This window comes from Desarmillaria tabescens (genome assembly GCF_030435595.1).
Source record: "Desarmillaria tabescens strain CCBAS 213 chromosome Unknown EV420scaffold_11, whole genome shotgun sequence".
Taxonomy (NCBI): Eukaryota; Fungi; Basidiomycota; class Agaricomycetes; order Agaricales; family Physalacriaceae; genus Desarmillaria; species Desarmillaria tabescens.
The window spans coordinates 1,028,313-1,041,560 of NW_026848310.1; the positions used below are offsets into that span (position 1 = coordinate 1,028,313).

The 13,248-nt window shown below is 47.4% G+C and overlaps 7 protein-coding genes across 7 annotated transcripts; 4 read left to right on the forward strand and 3 right to left on the reverse strand.

Moving 5' to 3' along the window:
* Window positions 1–970: 970 nt before the first annotated feature.
* Window positions 971–2,840, reverse strand: EV420DRAFT_1306097 (STE/STE7 protein kinase; the record flags this gene model as incomplete). The annotated part of the gene is made up of 5 exons (XM_060468486.1): window positions 1,869–2,840; window positions 1,645–1,818; window positions 1,445–1,591; window positions 1,325–1,392; window positions 971–1,271 (listed from the first exon to the last, which is right to left on the reverse strand). Exons 1-5 carry the CDS (start codon window positions 2,679–2,681, stop codon window positions 971–973), a joined length of 1,503 nt encoding a protein of 500 aa, XP_060333191.1. The 5' UTR covers window positions 2,682–2,840.
* On the forward strand, window positions 2,841–3,863 carry EV420DRAFT_1531339 (uncharacterized protein). Its single transcript, XM_060472658.1, has 3 exons — window positions 2,841–2,935; window positions 2,985–3,518; window positions 3,570–3,863. The coding sequence occupies exons 1-2, from the start codon at window positions 2,904–2,906 to the stop codon at window positions 3,478–3,480; spliced, it is 528 nt and encodes a 175-aa protein (XP_060333192.1). The 5' UTR covers window positions 2,841–2,903; the 3' UTR covers window positions 3,481–3,518; window positions 3,570–3,863.
* Window positions 3,864–4,617: 754 nt separating this feature from the next.
* EV420DRAFT_1267255 (acyl-CoA N-acyltransferase) lies at window positions 4,618–5,292 on the forward strand (the record flags this gene model as incomplete). The annotated part of the gene is made up of 4 exons (XM_060467379.1): window positions 4,618–4,780; window positions 4,851–4,871; window positions 4,928–5,004; window positions 5,056–5,292. The coding sequence occupies 4 exons, from the start codon at window positions 4,618–4,620 to the stop codon at window positions 5,290–5,292; spliced, it is 498 nt and encodes a 165-aa protein (XP_060333193.1).
* Window positions 5,293–5,552: 260 nt separating this feature from the next.
* Window positions 5,553–5,750, reverse strand: EV420DRAFT_1266824 (uncharacterized protein; the record flags this gene model as incomplete). The annotated part of the gene is made up of 1 exon (XM_060467356.1): window positions 5,553–5,750. One exon carries the CDS (start codon window positions 5,748–5,750, stop codon window positions 5,553–5,555), a length of 198 nt encoding a protein of 65 aa, XP_060333194.1.
* A 2,204-nt stretch (window positions 5,751–7,954) lies between these two features.
* Window positions 7,955–8,613, reverse strand: EV420DRAFT_1478079 (uncharacterized protein; the record flags this gene model as incomplete). The annotated part of the gene is made up of 4 exons (XM_060469458.1): window positions 7,955–8,064; window positions 8,204–8,336; window positions 8,392–8,504; window positions 8,583–8,613. 4 exons carry the CDS (start codon window positions 8,611–8,613, stop codon window positions 7,955–7,957), a joined length of 387 nt encoding a protein of 128 aa, XP_060333195.1.
* A 199-nt stretch (window positions 8,614–8,812) lies between these two features.
* On the forward strand, window positions 8,813–9,776 carry EV420DRAFT_1640784 (pyridoxamine 5'-phosphate oxidase-domain-containing protein; the record flags this gene model as incomplete). The annotated part of the gene is made up of 7 exons (XM_060477143.1): window positions 8,813–8,885; window positions 8,941–9,030; window positions 9,084–9,117; window positions 9,183–9,453; window positions 9,506–9,532; window positions 9,580–9,608; window positions 9,665–9,776. 7 exons carry the CDS (start codon window positions 8,813–8,815, stop codon window positions 9,774–9,776), a joined length of 636 nt encoding a protein of 211 aa, XP_060333196.1.
* A 1,416-nt stretch (window positions 9,777–11,192) lies between these two features.
* EV420DRAFT_192016 (uncharacterized protein) lies at window positions 11,193–13,194 on the forward strand. Its single transcript, XM_060481149.1, has 5 exons — window positions 11,193–11,574; window positions 11,622–11,773; window positions 11,826–12,494; window positions 12,550–12,580; window positions 12,637–13,194. The coding sequence occupies exons 1-5, from the start codon at window positions 11,499–11,501 to the stop codon at window positions 12,972–12,974; spliced, it is 1,266 nt and encodes a 421-aa protein (XP_060333197.1). The 5' UTR covers window positions 11,193–11,498; the 3' UTR covers window positions 12,975–13,194.
* Window positions 13,195–13,248: the final 54 nt, after the last annotated feature.

Below are 13,248 nucleotides of genomic sequence, written 5' to 3' on the forward strand. Positions count from 1 at the left end.
TTCGAGGGTTGAGATGGACACGACTCCCCGGGTGCGAACTTTGCCGTCTCCGGTGGGAGGGTCTCCATTTACCTTGACACTAGCCCTCATCGAAATTAGGGCCTATCCGTCTACGCGTAACTTTATTGTTTTACAGTTCGTCTGCCGGCTTCGAGATCGTCGATCCTGATAGGATCTGCTCGTTTAAACGTTCGCGGAATACTGACGCGCTTTCACTTGGTTCCCGGGCTCACTTGCGTCCTCCTATACTTACGGCCACCCATATACCCTTTCCATGTGCTACAGTGGGGCAGTGATGATGTCAGAACCCTTTTACTAGAAAAGAATTTTTCTCGAACGATATTCACGGACATTTTTTTGGCTACGCTCAATATCCGTCTTTCTAATCGCCGGTCTTGAATGCGTCATAAGGCCTCGTGGGCTTGGTTCGAGAGGCCCTTTCTCCCCTAGTTCACCTTGAATTCCAAATATTTTTGGCTACGTCAACTCGAACAGGCTCTACAAGTCCCGAGCTGTTTTATTGACTCGGTCATATACTATTGATCATTATTCGCCGGAAGACGAGGGTCGTATGGAACCAGCCACTCAAAGTGCTCCTTGGCTGTGCAGAAAATTAAAACTAGAAACTTTTGCAGTATATGCTATGTAATGACACAGGAACAGAGATATTGGAAACAATTGCGTGGCTAGGGAGTTTGTATCTACGGACGGGCAGTGCATCAGCAAGTAAACAGAAAACGACGAGTTGACGTGTAAGTGTACAGTTACATAGAACCCTTGTTGTGGCCATACAACATGGCCTAAGAAAGAAGACAGAGATTATAGACGACGAGATGCAGGATGTATTGATCGACGCTTGACTATGAGACAAACCAAAGAGTCCGAAAACAGATATCCAAATGGATTACACTTGAAAGACAGCTCATCAGAAAGCCCAAGAAAAAGGTCTTGGTCAACTTACAGTCCGATATTACGTTGACGATATGTTGGGAGAAGAATCTAAACCTCCAGGTGATCCCCCGGAAGAATCCGTTCGTTGGCTAGAAGAAGGCCGCGAATTTGTCCTTTTTTTAACGGTGAGTTTGTTGCTCATCATCATCATCATAGCGAAGGAACTAAACTGATCTCGGGACCGCCGGCTCGACTTTGGCCATCCCCAAACTTGTCGGATCCATCGGGCCATGTGCACTTCTTGCTTCATGACACCAACGATCCAAGGATGTTCCAACATATCTTGGGGTTTTGGTCTTGCCATCGCGTCAACCGTCAACCTTGGGTCAGACAGTTTGAGATCATGTCAAAACGTGATATTTGGTGTACGTACGTTTCCTTGATGAAATCCTTCATGTCATCACTCCACTGCAGACCACCCCCGTCTTCCAAACGAGGGGGCTAGCAAGAATATATATGAGAATATAAACTTGATAGTACGAAAATGACTCACTTCGCCTGTAGTGATATACATCATCAGTTCAATCGGTGGTAGGTCGTTAGGGAAAGGGAATCGATTTTGAACCAGCTCTAATAACGAGATGCCCGTCGACCAAACATCGGATCGTATGGTGTATTCATGGCCACAAATTCGTTCGGGCTAAAAAATCAGTGATCAACGGGATGAACGTGATAACTATAGCAACCACTTACCGCCATGTACATACTCGTACCAGTAAACGTACCAGCCATTGAATCTATCAACTCTCCGGAGACACCGAAATCGCAAAGTTTGACAATGCCCTCCCGGGAGAGAAGAATATTCGACGGCTTTATGTCTCTGTGAATTGTCTTCTTCCTGTGCAGATAGGCAAGCCCTTGCAAAACCTAAGTGATTTCTATTACTGAGATTCAATACGTGAGCCGCGAATACGCACCCCTTCGGCGATACGTCCCGCTATTTTCTCCCCCACGACAGCGTCTCTCTCTTTGATCCGCTTGCCAATGGCTTCGAGACTGCCGCCCTCGCAGAGCTCCATGAGTATCTTGACCTCGCTGGAAGACGGAGAAATATATGCCCCGTGGAAAAGAATGATGTTGATGTGTTCTGTAGATGATATGATGGATAGCTCGCGTAATAATTGCTTCATGGGCGCCCCCCTGGTGGTTATGGTCTTACGAGCCATAATCTTACCGGTTCTTTTGTCTCTAACTTTATGAACTGCGCCCCCAGCGCCCTCGCCAAGGGAGGCGATCTGCTCAAGAACATCATCGGACCAAGGCAGAGATGGGGACTTTTGTGTAGGAATAGCATCATCCTCAGGCTGAAAATCAGATGCTGAGGAAGAGGTTGTTCTGATCGTAAGATCAGTTAGTAATGTGCGGACTTCGTCAATGGGCTCGGAGGGTTTCTGTGTAAGAGCGGGTCTAGTGGTGTCGATAGAAGGGGGACGGATAGTCATGTCATCGGGGGGATTAAGTGCCTTTGTGCTGCTATTAACACGGGGGCCGCCATAGTAATCGTAAACAGGCGAATCGCCAGAGGTACTATTGTCGGAACCATTCGATGCTGGGATGGAGACCTTAATAACGGGTTTTGGCTTTGGGATAACGAGACGGGGCGGCGAAAGAGTATCTGGCATTCTAGCCTTTCGAATATTGAGAGGCGCTGTTTCCGGAAGATTTACTGGGGGAGCTGGAGATGCAGAACGAAAGCTGCGTGGCCCCATTGGGCGAGAGTGAGTCTGCATGATGGTCGCAAGGGAAGCGAGGCAATATGAAAGGTGTCCTAGTCGTGCCCAGATCGATGACGCTGGTGAAATAATACGAGTACAGCCGCCGTTATAACGGTATCAGTTTGAATGAGACGGACAATGGACAACGCTTGGATTTGGATACGCGCCCAGACCCATGTCAGATCTGTATGCCTCTGTTTGCTTTTCACGCTGTCGCCTTTCTGCTTCGTCTCCATCATGCCACTGTCTGTTGCCCTAGATCATCCCGGGTTCGTACTCTGCCCTTTCTCAGTACATCCCATTAATACTGTCTTACAGCGTTCATCCCCAAACATTGATCGGAAAAGTTCTAATTCGGGCTCGACGTTCGCCTCTACATCCAACTCTTACTCTTGATTTTCGTGATAACACCGCCTTCCAAATCCTCGTCGATGGGTATAACCCGGCCCACCCTGGCCTGCCGAAGCAACTCGAATTTGACCCTCTATTTGACAATATTCTTGCTAAAGGTGAAGCCTTGGACCTGACTGTTGTCGATTGCGCCTTCGTCACTTTGTCAGACAAGGCTTTCGAGCGGAAACTCAATCCTGACGGCGATCGGCGCCTGCAGGATGATCTAAGATGGGATCAAAAACATCTCGGACTCGCTTTTAAATTCTCTGAAGAGAAACCCCGGTGGCATTGTGTTTGGGCAATGCTTGAGGACCACGATAAAGAACAGGGGACGTGTATATTCCGTAGCTATGGGGACGTTTATCTTCAACGTCTGCACCGCTCCCCGCGAAAGCCCAGGAAAAGACTAAGCCTGGCATAATTCTTCCCAGGTGACGGAACCTGATACAGTACCGGCCTGTAAGTCTTGACTCAGTCTATATATTTCTAGTCAACGTAACAATTTGATAGATGCATCTTCCCTATCCCCTTACAGACCTACATTTGCATACCCACACTGACTGTATTTCTTGCATCGACTCTTGTGTTGTAACTTGTCATACTACTAGCTACCGCTGCCGCTGTGTTGTTAGCATCTATCTTTTGCTTTGTCATATTCACTATCTGTATTTATACTTCATCTCTATTTCCGGTGTCAAGCTAGATGAGAATCTATATCTGATTTGGTCGTTGGGCGACTTTGCGCTGGAACCAAATGTCGCAGCACGTCTGGGTGGCGACCATACCTATCTGTTTTTCTCCTTGATGTTACGGTCGGGTACGGCGGTCGAGTCATCCGCAAAGGATTTATTTGGTGATCGATGCATATACATGTGTATTGAAGGTAAGAGACATGATATCAATCAAACTTGCAATACAATATGCAGACCACACACGATGTCGCTGACGATCCGGTGGGGCTGATAAGACACTGCCCGCTGGCTATCAAAAGATACGAGGCCTTTTAAGATAGTTTTGAAACACCTTTCACCTAATGGACGTATCTCTTTGCTACCAGGTATGATACAAGGCACACAGGTGATGATGGGGCCTAATGATGGGTGCGAAAATCTCGGAAGTGTAACTAGGAAATTTGGTCACACAAGATGCGACCTTTAAACCTTGCCTAAATGATTTCCGTGAAATGCCAATGATTCACTGATCTTCTGAAATAGCTGCTAGACTCCGGAGGGAATCGTAAGCAGCAGCCCATGCCGCTCATTCTAAGATCAATAATGGCTCCGAACTATGTCTCCCATCATGACTGCGGCCCGGCATTCAATAAGAGTGTCAGTAAGCTTGTCTACGTTTCCATGGGCGGTGACATATGGTCTGTTAAGAGAAACAACATGGTGGCGTACCTCTACGACGAACTCCTTGAAAAGCGCTCAAGATCATGAATGTGAACCCCGGCGCGCCGACGCGCTCAATTGAAGGTCCGACCAGGGGGGATCGGAGATGAAATTGATCGAAGCGGCAACAGCCGGCAGACCAACTTGCTGTTTTACCATCATAGTCCATGTCCGTCGCAACACCAAATTCTCGTATTTCATTCGCCTCCTTGTCCCCGAACAACTTGGGCACGGTCAGGAAACTGAACTCTGTGTTGTTTCCCATCAAATACTCGGAGAAATTCTACAGCGACATATTAAATCCTGATTACGAGGAATTTTGTAAACTTGGTTAGTTTTTTCCCTGGTCCGATTGGTCTGCATTGTGTCCGGTATTGGAAACGTTAACTAAGCCTTTTAGTGTATTATAATGACGTCCCGGGTTCGTTACCGTTTGGGCTACCTGTAAATGGTGCTGTTGAAGCTGACTCTATACAGTCGGCACAATCTGCTGTCGTTTGGAAACCAAAGGAGATCAGACACTCCTCTATCTCATGACGATGGGTATTCTTGCAGTGAGTTATTCCGGTGCCTCATCATGTATGCTAAGTCATTGACGGAAACAGCCCTATCGTTCAAGGAAGCTGGGCTCTGAGAGTCTCGACCTCGTCCTTCGCGCCGCATCGTCTCATCACCAACCGAAAATCGATAAAATATATCTTCATGTCCAAATATCTAACGGTGATGCCAAGAGGTTCTACGAGCAACATGGTTTCCAGGAAGTTGGGATTCACAAAGACTATTACAAAAAAATTGCCCCTCATGATGCTTGGATTCTTGAAAAGACGATCTCAGCGACTTAATACAAAGTCTTAGCTCTGAGATTCTAAAGTCTCGATATTTCGTATGTTAACGGTGACTATTAGTACAGAAAATTTGATACATTATTGTTTCCAGGCCTCGAGTAGCTGAAATGCCGCCGGTTTCACCTAACAGATGGCTTTACGTAGGAGAACTGCCGATGAATTAGAGCGCTGTGTAGCATCCTTCCCACTGTCTTCTAATTTATATCATGTTGTCGTCGAATGTGCCGCATTTTTTGACAAGCTGGTGAAAATCTGAGCTAGTGCATCCAAAAGCCGATGAAGGACCAAACCTGATGACGTTTCAACGCGTCCTTTCTCGTAAAGGTTTTCCCGCAACCGCCATTGCAAGTGTAGGGTTTCGAACCCGAATGGGTCTTTTCGTGGCGTTTCAAATCGTGCTGTCGATGGAACGATAGGGAGCACATGTCACAGCCAAATGCGCGGGGGAGAGACATGGCATATTCGGAGGAATAGGGAGGCGACGAGGACATGGGCATATCGTATGAAGGAGAATGAACCATCATGGGATCCTGAGACTGCCCGTAATGAGGTTGTCCGTAAGACTGGGGGTACGGAGAATATACCGGAGAATGAGGAGGATATGAAGAGTTAACATGATGGTGAGAATAACCATGGGACGAGTGAGTCGGTGATTGTGGTGGTGGTGATACCTGGCTGGAATGATATTCATGCGAACTTCGTCCCATAGGAACCGGCGGGGAGTGATCAGGCACTGTGGGGTAACTCGATCGGTGGTGGCTTAAGCCATTTGCGCCAGTGGGTTGGACGTAGGACTGATTTGGAGAAGAATAATGTCCACCGGAATGCGGATATGATGCATCAGGACGCCGGCTGACGCCACCAAGAGGAAGGTTATAATCCTGAGGCGCAGGAGCGTAGGATGTCGAAGGATATCCGCTCATATTGCTCGAAGAATACTCTCCGTCAGGCCTCTGCTCAGCTGAATGGCCGGTATTGTGTCCACGGTAGTAAGGATAGTCACCCATGGTCGACAGAAAGAGAGCGTGCAAACTTGGGCGTTGATAGAACTGTTTATGGGTTTCCAAAGGATGCGCGACGACTAGTTAGGAAAGAGGGTAACAGAGGCAGATTTAGAGACAGGACTGCCAAGTTGACGCGTTCATTGGTGCCTGATGATCTGGTAAAAGCTCCCAGGAGCAGAACAAATTGCGCGTGTTGGTCGGTCATCCTAAAGAAAGTTAGTCTGTTGTTTCTGCGCAGCCGATGCCTGTATGTTGTAAAGCGTGACCAGGTGCGTTTTGGACAACAAATAACATTATCTAAGGAGGAGTCTAAGATCAGGGAGGGAAAACAGGGAACTAGCCCCTCATCTCAGATCCGTTGGAGTTGTCACGTCGATAAAAAATCAAGGCACTGCCTTTGCTGTTGAGTGTCGCGCGTTACCCTGCGACTTGTCGCTGGTAATAGCTTCCTGTTAAGGCGTAGTGACCACCGCGATATCGCTCATCAGCATGGGATCATATGAGATTACTGTCCAACTGTGTCGGAGATGGCCACGGACTTGAACTCAGAACAGGCAGCTCAGAGGTTCAGGCCTTAGGTGGCTCCTCATGTTGCGGTTAATTGCGAAATGACAGGCCATAATGTGATTCGGACTGATCATGTCAACGGCGAACGCTGAAACCACCGTTGTAATGTATAGAAAACTTTGGGCTTGTAAATTAAGGTCGATAGTGCTACAATGCTTACCTAGGTCCGAGCTAGGTCCGTAAACAAATAAACTTGCGGTTCCAAATGTTGAGTTGCTGAAAAAAAGTCGACGTGCAACCGGCGATTTCCTATAAATAGGAAGTTTATCACGTGACCTTTTGGTTTCATCAACATCAGTGCCATCATCGCCGTTCAAGTTGTTCAACCCTAGTCCTCTATTAGTAGAAAAGGTTTAGATCAGGCCAAATCTGTTTAGGCCCCCCGACTAAGGGTCCTCTTCTTCATCAAACTTGGCGTTCAATTCCAGTCAATTCCTCATCACTTATACCGAATGGTTGACAGAATTTCATCCAGGCAACACCCAATACACAGACATACTAGGAATGCAAGATGCGCATAAACTGACCAGTCACGCTGTTTATTGAGCAGGCGATAGCCCGAGACCGTCGCAATGCACGGAATAATTGCTTTAGAAGCTCAGGTACCAACTAGTGCAGTTCTACTAACAAAACTGCCGACTTCATCATCGCTTTGCACCAAACGGAATAAGTTATTCAGTTCGTACGTTTGGATATACGCCGGATTCGGTCGTTCACGTCCGTCATCACTTAATAAATGCACTAGTCGATTCGTTTCCCATCACTTTTCCTGCTGTCCATCTTCTGTCAAGTATTCTTGTCCTACATTTTCTTCTACTGGAGTTCAATCAATGCTTTCTGGTCGGCTGCAAAAGATCTCATAAATCAACTTGACACGTGCACCTGGCGCTCCAAAGGTACTTTCGTTGTCTACGTAGTCTTAGTCAAACTCAAGAGTAAGCTAGGAAACCGCGCCTTCCCGCGCTCTGTTATCCCAGACAAGAGGTGGTCGAACCGAGGTATTGCCAGGTAGCGTTTTTCAAATATATTGAGAATGGCAGATTCAAAGTGCCAAACGCAATGCGTGTTTTAGATGTTTCGATTTGTTCCTATGCGCTTTCAATATTTAACCTCAGCACCAAGAACAGTGCCCTCCCACCATAGCCTGAAGACTCCATGGGGATGTAGTCATCGTATTTACGATGCCGCCGCACAATATCTATCGGAGATGGTATGTACCTCTTGCTTCCAGCATCATCATTCTACTACGGTTCCAGACTGGGCCATCCACTCTTCAATGGATTTTCCAAGGCAGAACCTTCCAGGTTCACTCCATCGGGCACGTACCCGACACTCACTGAAGATCAGCATGTAAGATGTTCCCATGGTCAACACTTCTCCCCATATATTGACATACATTGTAGGTTTTTCTCGAAGTAAATTTTTATGATCTAGCTTGCTGCTAATCTGCAGCATGACGGAGCCAATCAGCTGGATTGAGCGGGTTTTCATAGTCGTGGCGGGGAATAGAACTGCCTCCACTCACCCTCCGCTGTCCTGTGCGCCCGAATGAGCCCGACATGCCGAGAAGACCGTGCAGGTTTGCCCTAGTTTGGCCTACGTCAAGCCTGCGCGCCACTATGTTCCTGTTCTGCGAGGCTGCTGAGAAGTTTCTTCGGCATGGTAACGGTCGGGGAGTGCAATGTTCCGATGCTTACTAGTGCTAGTCTGACTTACAACAGGGTATATCCAGCAGAGGCGCCCACATGGGAGTATGAGAATTTGGGATGTTATCTGTAACTCAAACAGGATGAAATTATAACCCTGTTCGCGAGCCGCATAGTAAATACTTCGAAGTCACTTCCCAGGTGACGGTCCGAGGCGTCCCGGAATTCTCGGCGATTGCCAGATCGGAGTCGCAACTTGATTATAATAGATACGCCACATCAGCGAAGATAAGATAAACGATGCGATTCACCTTGTTGCTCTTATATACCGTTAGCGCTTTGGCAGCATTTCATGAGTCCATTGAAGATGCAGGTACGAGGAAATCAGCCTAGCATCGCTTACAGCTCACTGATAATCTGTTCCTTAGCGCGCATAGCGCGAAGACTTGTGGATGCATCTCCTCTTTCTGTTGGAACCATGGCTACCGTCTTTCCATCTGACGATCCATTACTTCCCGGTCAATCATGTTTTGAAAGGAAACCCTTCCGGCCTGATACAACTCTCCTCTAGGTTACCCCTTTTCCTTGCAGGAGTATTATGCCAGGTAAAAGAAAATACCTCTTGTTTTGCGTAGACTCGGAGGTGTCTTGATGAACAACACCGAAACAGCTGCCTTACCAATGGATCGCTCACCCTTCTATTCCTCCCTATATCCCGCCACAGTCGGAACATATTAGCCTCGCCTTCACATCTGGTTTCTATATCAATCACCTCGGAGTTACCTGCGGCCCATAAACCCCGCGTGTCATTGCTGGGGAATGTGACAATCTTCACCGATACTGAAAGTGTTGACAATTTGACGGAAATCAAGAAGTGCTACCTGGAGAAACATCCTGACGCCAAGAGATGGTTACCAGGTGATGACGAAGGGGCACATCTTGTGAGTTCATTAAAGCTGACTGATGTACTAATCTCATTGTTGTTGGGCACAGTCTTATTGGGCTAGATTCGATCCTGAAGTATGCAGCGTAAAATCTGTCATGATGAAGTACTGACGGTTCAACAGTGCGTCTATTTTGTCGGCGGCTTTGGCGGGTCCGTCTCATATTACCATATTCTTGTATTGAGAGACATTGCTGAGTTTACGCTAGGCGACATTATATCGGTTTCATACCCATGGATCTCTATCAGAACGCGATTCCTTTGCACGGTTCGGCTGTTACTTACTCGTCCGAATACGTGTTCCAGAAACAGGAATCGTAGTAGGCCAGGGAGGGTAATAGTGGGATCGGAAGCGCAACTAAAGCGCAGGCCTTGCTTTACAATTAACATGGTCTAACAGTTAACTATCTATGCCGCAAATACAACAAATTTTAGGGACTCAATAGATTGAAAATCGATCGCTGGTAAGTACCTAAGTGAGTCTGGTCAATCACGCGTATGACGTCACGCGTTAGCGATTCAAATTCAACCGACTACTGCCAGCAACACCGTGACTGTCTGGAAGCTGCTCTCCTCAGAGTATTTCCCTCTTTTCCGGCTCCTGCATGAAAAGTGACCAGTCAGATGCGTATATGTATGGGTTGCATACTCTTGGTCCAAATGCCTCATTCGCATTTCACATTTCGCAAGGGGTAAATCAGGCTATGAAAGTATTCGCGGCAACTGACTGGTTGACCCATCTCCTCCGAAATATAGGGAAGACTACATATTATCCCAAATTCTGCGCTGAGGACAGTTTCTTTTATATAACTGGTACAGTGACTACACTAATGCTGATATTCCAGAGCAGGGACATCCTGGGACATCCCGCCGGCCCCTGATCTAAAAAATACAAATCAACATCGCTTCCAGGGCAGTCCCTGGCATCGTGGCCAGGCGTCCAGAGGCGTCCTTACTCCAATGCTGCGTACGGTGTCTGGTCCTGGGGTTCCGATTTACCGGTGACAGATCAGTCACCCTTTCTTGTTTCGACTATCACTTTCAGCCCTATCTTCTCATCGTCAAGCGTTTTCTGTCACATCTGGGTGTAAATGACTACACGAAACCTTAAACTCGGCCAAGGTCGGTAATACTACGAAAATGGGAAACGTACAAGAATCGTTAGATGATTTGTCTGGACGCTACTGGCACGCTGCCATTAATAACTATATTCTTGGACAAAAATATGGTTTTCCCGCGAACTTCAAATCGGTTACGTGGACTGATGTGATCTCGAATGGTTGAGATCACCATAATTATGAATGTTGGCCTGATAATGCGTGAGTACTGCTTGTCATCTTGATCTGCGTTTACATGAGTTTTTTCTTAGCTTTTGCAATCAAACACTTGGAAGTAGTGACAAAATGGTCTCCCCTCATGGAAATATACATTCGCAGATCGTCGTAAGATGATCTATTCCACTTTTCTTCGGAGCCCGCTTAGAATTTTCATCATTCTAAGTTGAACCGAGCTGCGAAATCCGAAAAGAAAGGTTATTGGATTGTCCTCGTAGATTGAAATAATCGAAACATGAATCGATCATCACTACTCAAGTCTGTGAAATACCATGGATTACCGACCCTCCTATGATACCTTGGTTTCTCGGGACGCAAAACCTGAAACTCACGACCACGTGCTTCCGTTGCAGCATTGCCGAGATCTTCAGGCTCAAGAACCCAAAGTGTAAGTGGTGGACTGAGCTAGCAGGTTAATTCCCTGTTCCCCTCGCTTGCCCCTTCATGCACATAAAGACAGTGCATATCAGCGATGAACAAGAATGCGGTACATGCGTGGTTAGAAAGTTCACATTTGGTCGGCTGTGCGGTAACTCCAATCACCCCACTTGGCTACTGCGAAGCGGGCTTGGATACCGTGGTCAAAATATCTTGACCTGCACCGACTGGGGAATCAGGCACTACGGTGTGACACAGTACCTGTAATAAATTGTTTCCTTTATTGAATTTCACCACCTCCCTCTCTTCCTTCCCTCCCGTTTCCATCTCCATGTCGTATTCATCTGGCAAGGAGAGGCATTCAAGGGAACGTCCTACTCTCCCGCCTATCCGCGATCTCTTTGGAGGTGAGCCTCTAGCTCTTCTGAAGATCCACTTTTAATCGTAGAAATAGACGAGTTATCTCGATCCGCGAAAGCTCCTCACGACTCACCTCCGTTGACCTTGGCCCGTCTTAGTATGAGTGATGATGATCACGAAGTTCCCCCTCGTACTTCGAGCTATCCAGGTTCCGGGGCACCGTACAATGCTGGTCGCAACTCCATGGTATGTCACGTTGCTGTATAATAGCCTTCTCATACCTGAGGGTCCTCTACAGTTTCAGTCATCTGCTCAATACGTCCCTCCTGCGTCACGACCTTATCATGACCCGCCAACGACATTTTACAATCATCAGCAATCGAGTTCAACGTCCTCGTACACGACGCCTGCATTTTCCAAAACTAGATCCTCTGACAGTATTTACGGCAATCAGCCTGGAAGGCCATCTCTTGGGGCTCGTTCATCATCTCACATGAGTTCCTCAACATCAACTGCCTCTCCGAACAGGTTTCCCGTTCATCGCAACACCGTCCCGCAAATGGATTATCCCCACAGTTACGGGATGCGGTTTTCCGACTCTCGACGTGACGATTTCAGTCGACAACCAGCAGAAGATAGGCTTCTAGCCGATCGCCATCCTTCTGGCGAGAATCCGGCAACTCGATATCCTTTCGATCAACGTCCGTCGGCTAACACTTATCCGTCATCGGATTTCCCTTCTCGCGCACCGGGTAATGCTCATCCCCCACGTCCGTGGGCAATCTCGACCTCAGTGGACAGAAGCAGGGCCGATGACGATGATCCTACGCCGACAGCTCGATACCGTGATGTAGGACCCTCATTTGGACGCCCACCTGAAAGAGATGATGAACTAATGAGTGCGTCTGCTTCGAAGTACGAATGCACCTATTGTGGTAAGGGCTTTAACCGCCCTAGTAGTCTCAAAGTATGTTTTGATGCCTCTCGACTCCTGGGTATGTGCTAAAATTGCGTTCTTCTAGATCCACATTAACAGTCATACGGGAGAAAAACGTATGTACTACTTGTTGCCGGTGCTATCACTCATGTTCTAACTCTCCCTTCGTAAGCATTTGTCTGCCCCGTTGAAAGCTGTGGAAGGAGCTTCAGCGTCCTTAGCAATATGCGTAGACACGCTCGCGTCCACACTCAGACTCCCTCGAGACAGCAGGAGCTCTCCAGTGACGAAAGTAGCGAAATAATATCACCGCCTCAGTCAGCGTCATCGCAGTCCTCCGGCGCGCTATCGGTGGCTCCCTCCCAATCGCACTGGCAGCATCGTCGGGACAGCAGTGCATCTGCATCAAGCACAAGTTCCCGGAGAAGTCGCAGCGTCTCGTCTGATGATTTCGATGAAACCGATGATCAGTTGCGACCAGAGAAACGAACTCGTCGTCACCTCAAATAAAATGATGTTCGACGTACCGTACACTTATTTGCTTTTGGGTTTGGGGGCTATTCGCTAGATTTCGCTCCACGACTTAATCATTTTATGCATCCTCTCCATCTGCATCATACTATTTATTATTTGACTCACAAGTACAGTCTCACTCATCGCTAGTAGCCATCATTTATTGCACCTATTTATTCGAGGTTCGCTTGGTTTGCCACGCCGCTCCTTCCAGTTATTTATTGCCAAATTCAAACGTCCTCGTCCCTTGTATTATAGGCATTAGACTACC

What these genes read in the sequence shown, in the direction of transcription:
- EV420DRAFT_192016 (XM_060481149.1), top strand. Translation starts at nt 11,499, where the DNA reads ATGTCGTATTCATCTGGCAAGGAGAGGCATTCAAGGGAACGTCCTACT. An exon ending in ACCGCCCTAGTAGTCTCAAA is followed by an intron (nt 12,495 to 12,549) that starts GTATGTTTTGAT and finishes GCGTTCTTCTAG; the next exon opens with ATCCACATTAACAGTCATAC. An exon ending in CAGTCATACGGGAGAAAAAC is followed by an intron (nt 12,581 to 12,636) that starts GTATGTACTACT and finishes TCCCTTCGTAAG; the next exon opens with CATTTGTCTGCCCCGTTGAA.
- EV420DRAFT_1531339 (XM_060472658.1), top strand. Translation starts at nt 2,904, where the DNA reads ATGCCACTGTCTGTTGCCCTAGATCATCCCGG. An exon ending in GTTGCCCTAGATCATCCCGG is followed by an intron (nt 2,936 to 2,984) that starts GTTCGTACTCTG and finishes ACTGTCTTACAG; the next exon opens with CGTTCATCCCCAAACATTGA.